The sequence below is a fragment of the Mixophyes fleayi genome, chromosome 5, assembly GCF_038048845.1.
Source record: "Mixophyes fleayi isolate aMixFle1 chromosome 5, aMixFle1.hap1, whole genome shotgun sequence".
In the NCBI taxonomy this organism is placed as follows: domain Eukaryota; kingdom Metazoa; phylum Chordata; class Amphibia; order Anura; family Limnodynastidae; genus Mixophyes; species Mixophyes fleayi.
Window position 1 is genome coordinate 35,907,358 of NC_134406.1, and position 10,545 is coordinate 35,917,902.

The 10,545-nt window shown below is 39.5% G+C and overlaps 1 protein-coding gene across 4 annotated transcripts in view; it reads left to right on the forward strand.

Moving 5' to 3' along the window:
• SVIL (supervillin) overlaps nt 1-10,108 on the forward strand; it is a 158,243-nt gene extending 148,135 nt beyond the window's left edge. For all 4 annotated transcript variants that reach the window (XM_075212021.1, XM_075212023.1, XM_075212022.1 and 1 more), the window contains 7 exons: nt 138-345; nt 525-658; nt 1,652-1,807; nt 4,446-4,589; nt 6,934-7,055; nt 8,263-8,418; nt 9,404-10,108. In XM_075212021.1, the coding sequence (XP_075068122.1) occupies nt 138-345; nt 525-658; nt 1,652-1,807; nt 4,446-4,589; nt 6,934-7,055; nt 8,263-8,418; nt 9,404-9,490 (1,007 nt within the window). In that variant the 3' untranslated portion in view covers nt 9,491-10,108. The remainder of the gene's footprint in view (nt 1-137; nt 346-524; nt 659-1,651; nt 1,808-4,445; nt 4,590-6,933; nt 7,056-8,262; nt 8,419-9,403) is intronic.
• Nucleotides 10,109-10,545: the final 437 nt, after the last annotated feature.

Below are 10,545 nucleotides of genomic sequence, written 5' to 3' on the forward strand. Positions count from 1 at the left end.
CTACTTAAAAGTGGCAAACTAAATTTTCCGTAGATAGCAGTGTCCATGCTACATAGCAATGATCTGCCGTGTCCGCTTGCTTCATCTTGTGCCGTTATCATCCCCACCTCTTACATATGTGATCACTCCCTCCGCAGGTGACTGGAGACTGTATTGTGTCCGGGGAGAGGTTCCCATGGAGGGAAATCTCATTGAAGTTGCCTGTCACTGCAGCAGCCTGCGGTCCAGGACCTCTATGGTACTGCTCAATGTAAATAAAGCAGTCATCTACCTTTGGCATGGCTGCAAAGCACAGAGCCACACAAAGGAAGTAGGGAGGACAGCAGCCAACAAAATAAAAGAAGAGTGAGTACACAAATTATGCTCTGCGTTAAACTCATTGTTCTCTCCACTGATTGCTAAACCTTGTTAGAAGCCTGTGAGCTTCAGTACAGAGGACCCAGTGTCCGAGTCTCTCTGCTCCTGGAATTTAATGGGATACAGACTGCTTGGAATTGACTTTGTAAATATTTGTTGTTTCCTAGACGCCCTCTAGAAGCCGGGTTACACAGCAGCAGTAATGTGACTATATATGAATGCGATGAAGGGTCCGAACCACTAGGATTCTGGGATGCACTTGGAAGGAGAGACCGCAAAGCCTATGACTGCATGCTGCAAGGTAACTCATACGTCAAGCTGTATTATATGCCCCTCTCTCTCTATTATATGCCCCTCTCTCTTTATTATATGCCCCTCTCTCTCTATTATATGCCTCTCTCTCTCTATTATATGCCCCCTCTCTCTCTCTATTATATGCCCCCTCTCTCTCTCTATTATATGCCCCCTCTCTCTCTCTATTATATGCCTTCTCTCTCTATTATATGCCCCTCTCTCTCTATTATATGCCCCTCTCTCTCTATTATATTGCCCCTCTCTCTCTCTATTATATTGCCCCTCTCTCTCTCTATTATATTGCCCCTCTCTCTCTCTATTATATGCCCCCTCTCTCTCTCTATTATATGCCTTCTCTCTCTCTATTATATGCCCCTCTCTCTCTATTATATTGCCCCTCTCTCTCTCTATTATATTGCCCCTCTCTCTCTCTATTATATTGCCCCTCTCTCTCTCTTTTGCTCCTTTTTTCAACACTACACTTATTTTTTCTTTAATTGCAAATGTGCCTCTTAATATTTTTGGCATTACTGCTTTGGAAAATTGTCTCACTTCCTATTGTAATAAGAATGTTGTCTGTCTGATGGCAGTGCTTGGAAATCCGTATAGGGAATAACTATTCTTTGTTGTACCATAAGGGCCATTTTTTACATTTATCACTTTAAAAGCATTTGCAAACATTTGTACCATACTGTAAACTTTGAAGCAAAAACATGTTCAGCAACTAGTCTGGAGGTGGGGAACCTGTGGCTAACTGGGAAATGCTGGGATTTGTAGTTCCACAGCAGGGCGATATCTGTGAATAAAGCTTGATTACATTGGGCAAGTATTTGTCCAGTGGAGTCCACTTTATTCTCATAATCGTACTTGGAGCTGCTACAAGCACAGGTGATCTGTCTCAGACTTTATGTAACCAATTTGTTAAGTTTTAAGAATGAAAAACTGTAGATTTCTATTTTTGGCTCATGTAAAACATGAGGTTTAATTTTTATCTTGACAGATCCTGGGAAATTTAACTTTACTCCACGGTTGTTTAGTCTCAGTAGTTCCTCTGGAGACTTCACGGCTTCAGAATACATGTATCCGTCCAGAGAGCCGTCCGTCGTAAACTCCATGCCATTCTTACAAGAGGACCTCTACACGGCATCGCAACCAGGCAAGCATTCAGAGCACTTCACATTTCAGCTGAATCGGTGCTGGGCCACATGCAAGGTTTCCCGGGGCCTCGTATGCACCCATCACTTCCAAGCGGTCTTATTTTGTGAACACTGCAGTTCAGACAGTTCAGATCACACAAGGTCCCTTCATCTTACCTCTCATGTCTTTTTCTTCTTCATGCTCATATTGATCTTCTCTCGATCGCCCAAGGGCTCCCATTTCTTAACCAGTAGGGTACTGTTCACCAACTCCTAGCAAGTCTCCTTGCTGAGCTACTCCTAACTTAAGCCTCCTTAATTCTACCCGTTACACTGCTCCAATCTCATTTTGAAACGATTTAAAAAAGGTAAAAAACAATTCCTTGTTTATATTAAAGGAGGTGCCACAAGCACCATGCACAGGGCCGGAGCAACACTGTAAGCACGGCATGAGGGCTTTGTGCTGCTTATGTGCGCCGCCTGTGCAAAGTTCCCGCTCTGAACAGAGCAAGGAATATCCTCACAGGATGTGCGTGATGACCCCACATCACTGCAATGGGCAAATAAGGGGGATAGTAGCGCACTGGAAGTGCCAGCACCGGCCCTGACCATACACACATATATATATATATATATATATAGTTATATATCTATATCTATATATATATATATATATATATATATATATATATATATATATATATATATAACTCCAGTGTGTACCCAGCCTGAGAACCTTTTTTACTTTAAACATATCTTTATTATGCTTTTCTGTTTTTACTACAATTAAACCACCAATTTACTAAATAACATGGGAAATAAATTGCATATGTTTACAGAATATGTAACACCCAAATTACAGTTTTAAGTAATCAACCATTTCACATTCTTTGGCTATTAAAAATAAAAAGGCTATTAAGAAAAAAACAAAACAATACAAGGTATTTGTGGAATATGCATTAAAAAATAAATGCTAAATGATAGCTGAATCTGCTTCCATACCAAAGCCCTCATATTGAACAATGTTTATTTGTTAATGCAACATTTGTTTTGAAAACTATTGTAAAGTATAAAGGTGCCATAACAAAAACAGATTTCTGGTGACGTTTGTGCATGCAAAACATTAGTTTAGGACAGGGGTGTCCAACCTTTTAGCTTCCCTGGGCCACATTGGAAGACGAGGAGTTGGTTTGGGCCGCACATAAGATACACTAACAATAACGATAACTATGTTTTCTATGGTTTTTTTGGATGATCAGCTAACATATATATATATATGAGAAAAAAAGTGATTTTATTTATATATATATATATATATATATATATATATATATATATATATATATATATATATATATATATATCACTTTTTTTTTTCAAATCCCCCTAAACTTACCTTTCAATCACCCTGTTCAAAAAATCCTCTTTAGTTATTATACTATAATCACTTTTTGTATTATTTTGATGCAATATCAATAAAGTGCATTTAAGTCAGGCATTGTATATCAGGGTGCCCTGACCAGGCCTGCGGTACCTGACATATACATCACTGTGACCCCAAATTGTGACCTGTTTTGCTAATTACACCACTGTGTTAGTTAAGGGATAACAACTTATAATGGGCCAAAGAGAATAATATATAATGCCCCATTAGTATTACAAGTAGAAGTATGTAGCAGGGAGATAAGGTCCATGATGCTCCAGGACCAGATGACTTTTATTCACTGGTCAGCATCCCTTGAAATAATAAAAAATCCCCCTTAACTTTTTAATCGGCTTATTCTCCTGTCCTCTTCTCTTCTTTTCTCCAATTCTGTGTTGCTGATTGTTCTTCTTGCGCGGGTGACTCCTCTGTGCTGCGCTCCGCAATGGATGTTGGGCGTGATGACATCACGCCCGACATTCACTGCGAGCACCGCACAGAGGAAGAGACAAGGGAGGGAGCCGGAGTACCAGCTGACGTGACCGCAAGGTAAGTATTTTCTTTTCTTTTTTTTTTTTTTTTGCAGGATTTTTTTTTCCACTAACAGTGCTGCCCCCTTGCCACAACCAAAACGCCTTCTGGGCCACATTTACAGGCGTGCTGGGCCGCATGCGGCCCGCCGGCCGCGGATTGGCCAACCCTGGTTTAGGAAATAGTTGGGATTCATTTTTCATGATAATCGCCATCTAGATGGCAGTGTTGTTGAATTTTCATACTTACAAATCCACTCATCTTTTTTTGGCAGCTTAAAATAAAATGTTAGCTGCAGTCCTGACTCCTATACATGTGTTTGTTATAGATACCAGATGTCTCTGCAGCTGTGTTCCCAGGTATTTACAGGATAGAATTCCTTAATCCCAACAAAGCTGTGTTAACTTTTCGGATAAGCTGTACTATACAGAGGTCATCTAGTACAATGCGTTAACCCACCCATATTATGTCACAACATGGAACAATAGTCTATTATAGGGTCTACATATCATGCAGCGCTTTGCTCAGAATGTTTACTCATTTGTGTGAGTCCCTTCCCCAGTGGGGCTTACTGTCTAAATATTCTACCACGCCCCCATACTAGGGTTCATTGTATTCAGAACTCAACCTATCAGCATGTTTAGGAGGAATGAGGAAACCTCATATATAGGTAGTTATATAGATTTTATTTATTTATTTTGTAGCTCTATTCCTTGTTGACAATCATCACGAGGTTTACCTCTGGCAAGGCTGGTGGCCTGCGGAAAACATCATTACCGGATCAGCGCGGATACGATGGGACACGGATAGAAAAAGTGCTATGGAGACTGTATTACAGTATTGCAAAGGTGAGGCCTCTTGTGTGTGTTTTTATTATGCGTGTTCGGTTTCATGGTAATCCCCACAAACCCTGTTTGTATACAAGGATCATACTTGGCTGTAATGAAGGGAACTCCAGAGGGAGAGAATATCTGATTATGTCCGTTCATATTATACTCTGTATGTCTTTGCTGCCAACCCAAAATTCCCTTTTAAACGTCTCCTTGCCTGGCGAATGCTGCAAATTGCTGTTAATCCTAGAGGAATGTTACCATAATGTTTTGTTTGTTTACTGTGCATGACTGGGGAAATCTAGTAAACATGGCCTGTAAAGGGGGCAAGTACTTGAGGAGAGAGCAGAGGCTGAGTAGCTATAGTAGGTTTATGGTGCTATGTGATTCTGTTGAGCTCACTGTATTGGATGTGACGGCTGACCTATAGGCATGTGTGTAACAGACATCATCCTTGTCTACAGATAGTAATCAGATCTGATGCGATAATGTTAATATCGCACGTCCTCCCACAAGTTCCACTATAGAGCTAAACCTGCTGCTGGCTGCAGTGGAGGCAGCTGTTTTTTGGGGTTTTTTTGGAGTTTGATCAATACTCTTACGTATGCGTCATATCCATTCAGAGGACCAGACCTGGTGAATAATAGACTAAAGTGGAATTACAGATTGCATTCTCATGAAGCATTATTCAGCCCACAAGATGGATTCCTCCAGTGTGTGTGTAGGCGACAGATGTTTTTTTTTTAAAACGTTTTCAGCTGCATTTCAACTATCCACAAAGCGATTCCTCGAAGGTTTTTAGATGCCTATAAGTGGTCTTTTTTTATAACCAAGAAAATCCATTTACAATGTTGTGTCTGTCTTGCTCGGAGACCTGTATTATGTTCCGTTTTATAATGATGCTTAGTCTATTGTACTGGGCTCCAGCATGGGAAGAAGTAATCCTCATTCACTGTCACAGCTACAAGGCAGGAGGTCTGCAGAGCCCAGACATTCAGGAGTAGTCTCTTGGCACAAGATCAGATAACTGGAACTTCATTGTGTGGGGACTTTGTAATCATTTAGTGGGAGTTCACCTTGGGTCACTACATTCTCAGCAGAGGCTTTATGGAACTGGGCCTTTTCTCTCTCTTTGATTGCTGAAATTGCCTCTCCTATTAGTGTGTTTTTTTCATATTACTTTTCTGTAAATGCAGCACACAGTCATAGGCAGCACATATGAGTAAGTCATTTCTCCAACCTAACCTCTTGTTTTGATGACGAGGTGACATGCTGTATCAGCCAAAGTAGAGTCGACTGGAAAACTGTTCCCTGGTTGCCAAATTATAATGGAAGATAGTAAAGCACAGCTTTACCGAGCTATAACTTTGGCATCTCTTAGACTTTAGTCAGAGGTTAGTAACCTTAGTTACTAAGGTTAGTAACATTAGGTTAGTAATGCTTTTTAAAAATCTATATATTTTTTTAAGATGCACTAATTACAATACTGTATATAGATAAAACATTGTTCAGAAAATAAGTGCCCCCCCCCCCCCCTCTCTTTCCTACTATGATGCCTTAGGCATTTAAGTTATTGTTGGCTGTCACGTCAGTTGAAGATCCTGGGCCTGATTCATTAAGGTACTTCAATTAAGAAGTTCCTTATTTAAGTCTCCTGGACAAAACCATGTTACAATGCAAGGGGTGAAAATTAGTATTCTGTTTTGCACATAAGTTAAATACGGACTGTTTTTTCATGTAGCGCGCACATATCAATTTTAAATTTCAGTGTACAAATAAGCTATCAAGTATTTGTGTGCTACATGAAAAAACAGTTAGTATTTAACTTATGTGCAAAACAGAATACTAATTTTCACCCCTTGCATTGTACCATGGTTTTGTCCAGGAGACATAAATAAGAAACTTCTTAATTTAAGTACATTAATGAATCAGGCCCCCTGTGATGATAACCACATTTAAACATGCAGAGCTATTGTACTGTATGCTGACTGACTCTGGTTTGATGTCGGAGTTTCTCAGGAACACAGTGACTCATCTCCTGCCTGAACATGGGCTATTCACATCCTCACTAATACTTATGCATATTTATACCTGCACAGAAGATGACTAACTTCAAGCCAACATGTAAAATTGGAAAAATAAAATAAATTGTCATATTTTTGGAAGAGCTCCGGGCATTCTACAGTCAGTAACTTAATTATGCAGACTCCTTGAGAGACACTTGGTTCATTGATCTCCACACTGCACAGCTGAGAGTATGATTGCATTTGACTAGCGTGGGAGGTAATGTGAGTGGGCTGCAGACACAGGTTCCTACACCTGGTAGATCTAGAATAAAGTTACTGTTGTGTTTGTGTTTTAGGAAAGAATAGCAGAAAGCCCCCCAAGTCGTACCTAATTCACGCTGGACTGGAACCCCTGACTTTTACCAACATGTTTCCCAGCTGGGAGCACCGAGAAGACATCGCCCAGATCACAGAAAAGGTGACTATTACTGTGGAGACTTCCGGAGGTGGAGTTGTCTGTAGATACCGTTCCATAAGGTTGTAGAAGACTTTTATGTGGAAATATCCCCCCTCTGAGCTACAGAACCTGGCACATCAGGAACGTCAAGTAGCTGGTCTTCAAACACTCTGCACTAATTGTTTATTCTAAATATTTGTTTATATTACTATTCTACAGATTTGTTAGGTTACATTTAAATGCACTTGATTCAATAAAGAACCTCTAAACCTAAAATATAAGCTCTTCTAGAAAGGATCTGCTAATGATATTCACAATTATTTATGTAGAAGTTTCACAAGCTTGTCTGAACTGGAGATATTGGATAAACTGTGATCTTGGAGAAAGATATTGTCCCTATGCTCAAAAGGCTAATAACTGATGATGGCTTGCGCTTAGCAGACATAAATACGCAGGGAAATATTTTAAATTCTGATAAAGTATACGAAAAAATATATATATATATATAATATATACATTCGATTGTAATTGGTAGTTTGCAGCTTGTCTGTGATAAGTATTTTATATGCAGCAGCTGCTATTCAGATGTCCAATTAAAGGGACAGGGTAACTTGCCAAAAGTATCTGGGTACTGACCACTGGACACTTTGCTCTCACACCTGATGCATCAGTTTCCTGAGGAACACTTTTTTTCATTTTACTTTCTACTTCACAATTACTGGGATGTTGTGATTGACATGGTGGAATGGAACGTTGACCTTATTGTATTGTGCCCCCATTGTAGAGATTCAATTGTTCTGCACATATAGAGTATGTTACTCTTCTATGCACATGCTGGTCTGTGTGGTTAATCACAACCCTCCAATATAGCGATTAGGTTGGGATACCTCCCCCTCCTACAAATTACCTCAAGCTGAGAGCTGATCTCCATAGCTCAGGAGAAGAGCAAGGAGAGATGGCTGGACGGACTAGTGTAGGGACGGTGTAGGGCAGTGGAGACAGTGAGCTGGCCTAAATAACTTTCCCTATAAATTTGAGGTGGCATGCGGGAACTGACAACCTGTGGTTGGTTCACCAGTCCGAGACTGAACGTTCATGCTGAAAATTGTAGTTCAACAATAACTAGCAGCCCCCTGGTGGTTCTATATATATTGCGTAGATTTGTTTTTCAGACTTGATAAAATAACACTGCAGTCTGATTTAAAATGACAATTTTTTTCTTCTGTAGGATGCTGAAGTCTCCAATCAGATAATCCTTGTAGAGGATGTTCTGGCCAAACTTTGTAAAAGGATCTACCCCTTGGCAGAACTTCTCGCTCGCCCCCTGCCTGAGGGAGTGGACCCCTTAAAGCTTGAAATTTACCTGTCCGATAAAGATTTTGAGGTAAGTGTATTCATCGGTTTTAGACCTGTGCTTTCAGTTTCAAATAACTAACCAGGGATAAATCTCTAGCACAGTGTATGTGTAGTATCTAAGTAACTAATTGCTACCATGACTGCCTACATCTGTGGATATGAAATCGCTAGCACAGCATTATTCTTTAAATCAAAAGTATACATACAGTCCTATTATACAGCTCTGCATTGCCTCACTGAATCAAAAATTAATCTATTTAATCTTCACTAACAAAATTATTGGGGGAGTCGCGTATGTCTTCCCACTGTCCAGCTACGCACCCTGACCAACATCCTCCTAGTACATATACAATTAATGTATACAGGGTACAGTATGGAACAATGGCTTCTACGGTATAGGACTTGGAGTGAATCCAAACCATAAAAGTTAGTGTGACGTGGGCTTATAATAATCAAAACCTCTCCTGCACGATAAACTAAAAAACAAACAGAAATGGCATTCTTAAAACAGAAGGTATTTGCATGGGTCTACTTTAAATAGCATTCCTAAATTTAAAAAATAAGGATTTATGCTTCACTTCAGGAATTGTGGGCGGAGACATGCAAATAGTTCATGTTATATCCCTATTGGCTAACCATGCTTACTGAACTGCAGTTGTACGAACACAGATGAAGCCAGGTATATAGAGCTATTTTGCGCTTCTATTTGGCTGTAGCAAACCCAATGCAGAGCAGCCATTAAGGGCAAGGTGATATGGGCTATAAGACGTGGAAAAGGTTTGAAATACTTGTGGGGAGCTAATTGGTGCAATAGAGTCTGCTCCTTTTTGAATAAGCATGGAGACATCACACATAGCCCATATTTATAGTGATGGCCATATTCAAAGATGTGGGGCATTCCCAAGGCTAGTTTTAGCACCTAGTAGTTCTAGAAATACATAGAAAACATTAAGGTACAGTAACAATGAGTAAAGCTTCAGAACTGCTTTTCATAAACGTTAATGTGTTTACAGATTGCATTAGAAATGACCAGAGAGGACTACGATACTCTCCCATCATGGAAGCAAGTCAACGTCAAAAAGGCCAAAGGACTTTTCTGAGAGAGAGAATAAGACTAGACCGTCCCTCACGGTTTGCTAGGTTATCTGCGACTCTGCAGATCCCTTCCAGCCTCCTCACCACTAAGAAACACTACTGCATTTTGCACTTGCTGTGTTATTACATCTGTACGCCTTTCCTCTACTGTTTTGTTTGACCGCATACAGCTGTTGTGTATAGGACAGTGAAATGAAGGGCTTTATCACGCTGCCTGTTGACTCATGTCCCATTGTAAATGTACTAGAGAACTGTTCTAAAGATCCGCATTTCTCAGAGGAATCTTGCTAATATCTACCATGCACTTAAACAAAATGCAAACATATTCCTTTGCTGCAAACATAACCGATTGGAATGGGTTCTCTTTTGTAAATGTTTTTTTTTTTTTCTTCTTGTTTGTTCAATCCTATAGAATGTATTTATATAAACACTGTATTTAACTATGCAATATTATCACTGTGTAAGATTTGTGTGTTATTACACAAACCATTAAATACCAATGTCAATTCAGTGCTAACAGTGGATACCTTTTGGGGATATCTATATACAGTATGCATTTGTGACTTAGTTATTTAGTTTTTTTGTTTTTTTTTAGACCTCCGTTGCATTTGGTATCATGCCCCCATCAACTGCATTGGAGATCAAATCATGTGTGGATTTGCTGCCCTCCACAGTGCCCTCTAGTGGTACAAAATGGAAAGTTCTGATGCAAATATTTGTAGCACATTTTAAAACAGTGTTCTAGAATGTCGGGTAACCCACACGGTTCTCATGCAGAAAACCACTGCTAGAGTTCTTCACTGTTTGTGTTTTGTTTTTTCCTTGTGTTTTCATGTCAAACTGAAGGGGCTCATATAACAGTGTATAGTGCCTTGTTTTTGTGTACAGTTTATATACAGGAAAAAATGAGTCTGCATTTTGGAAGCAGTTATAAAAGCATCTGATATTTGTACTTTATAATAGAATACATCTCAGTTTCTAATACCTGATGTAAACTTTAAACATGTATTTTGTGATATAAGAACCTGAATTAAAAAAAAAAAAAAAAAAGCTTCACAGA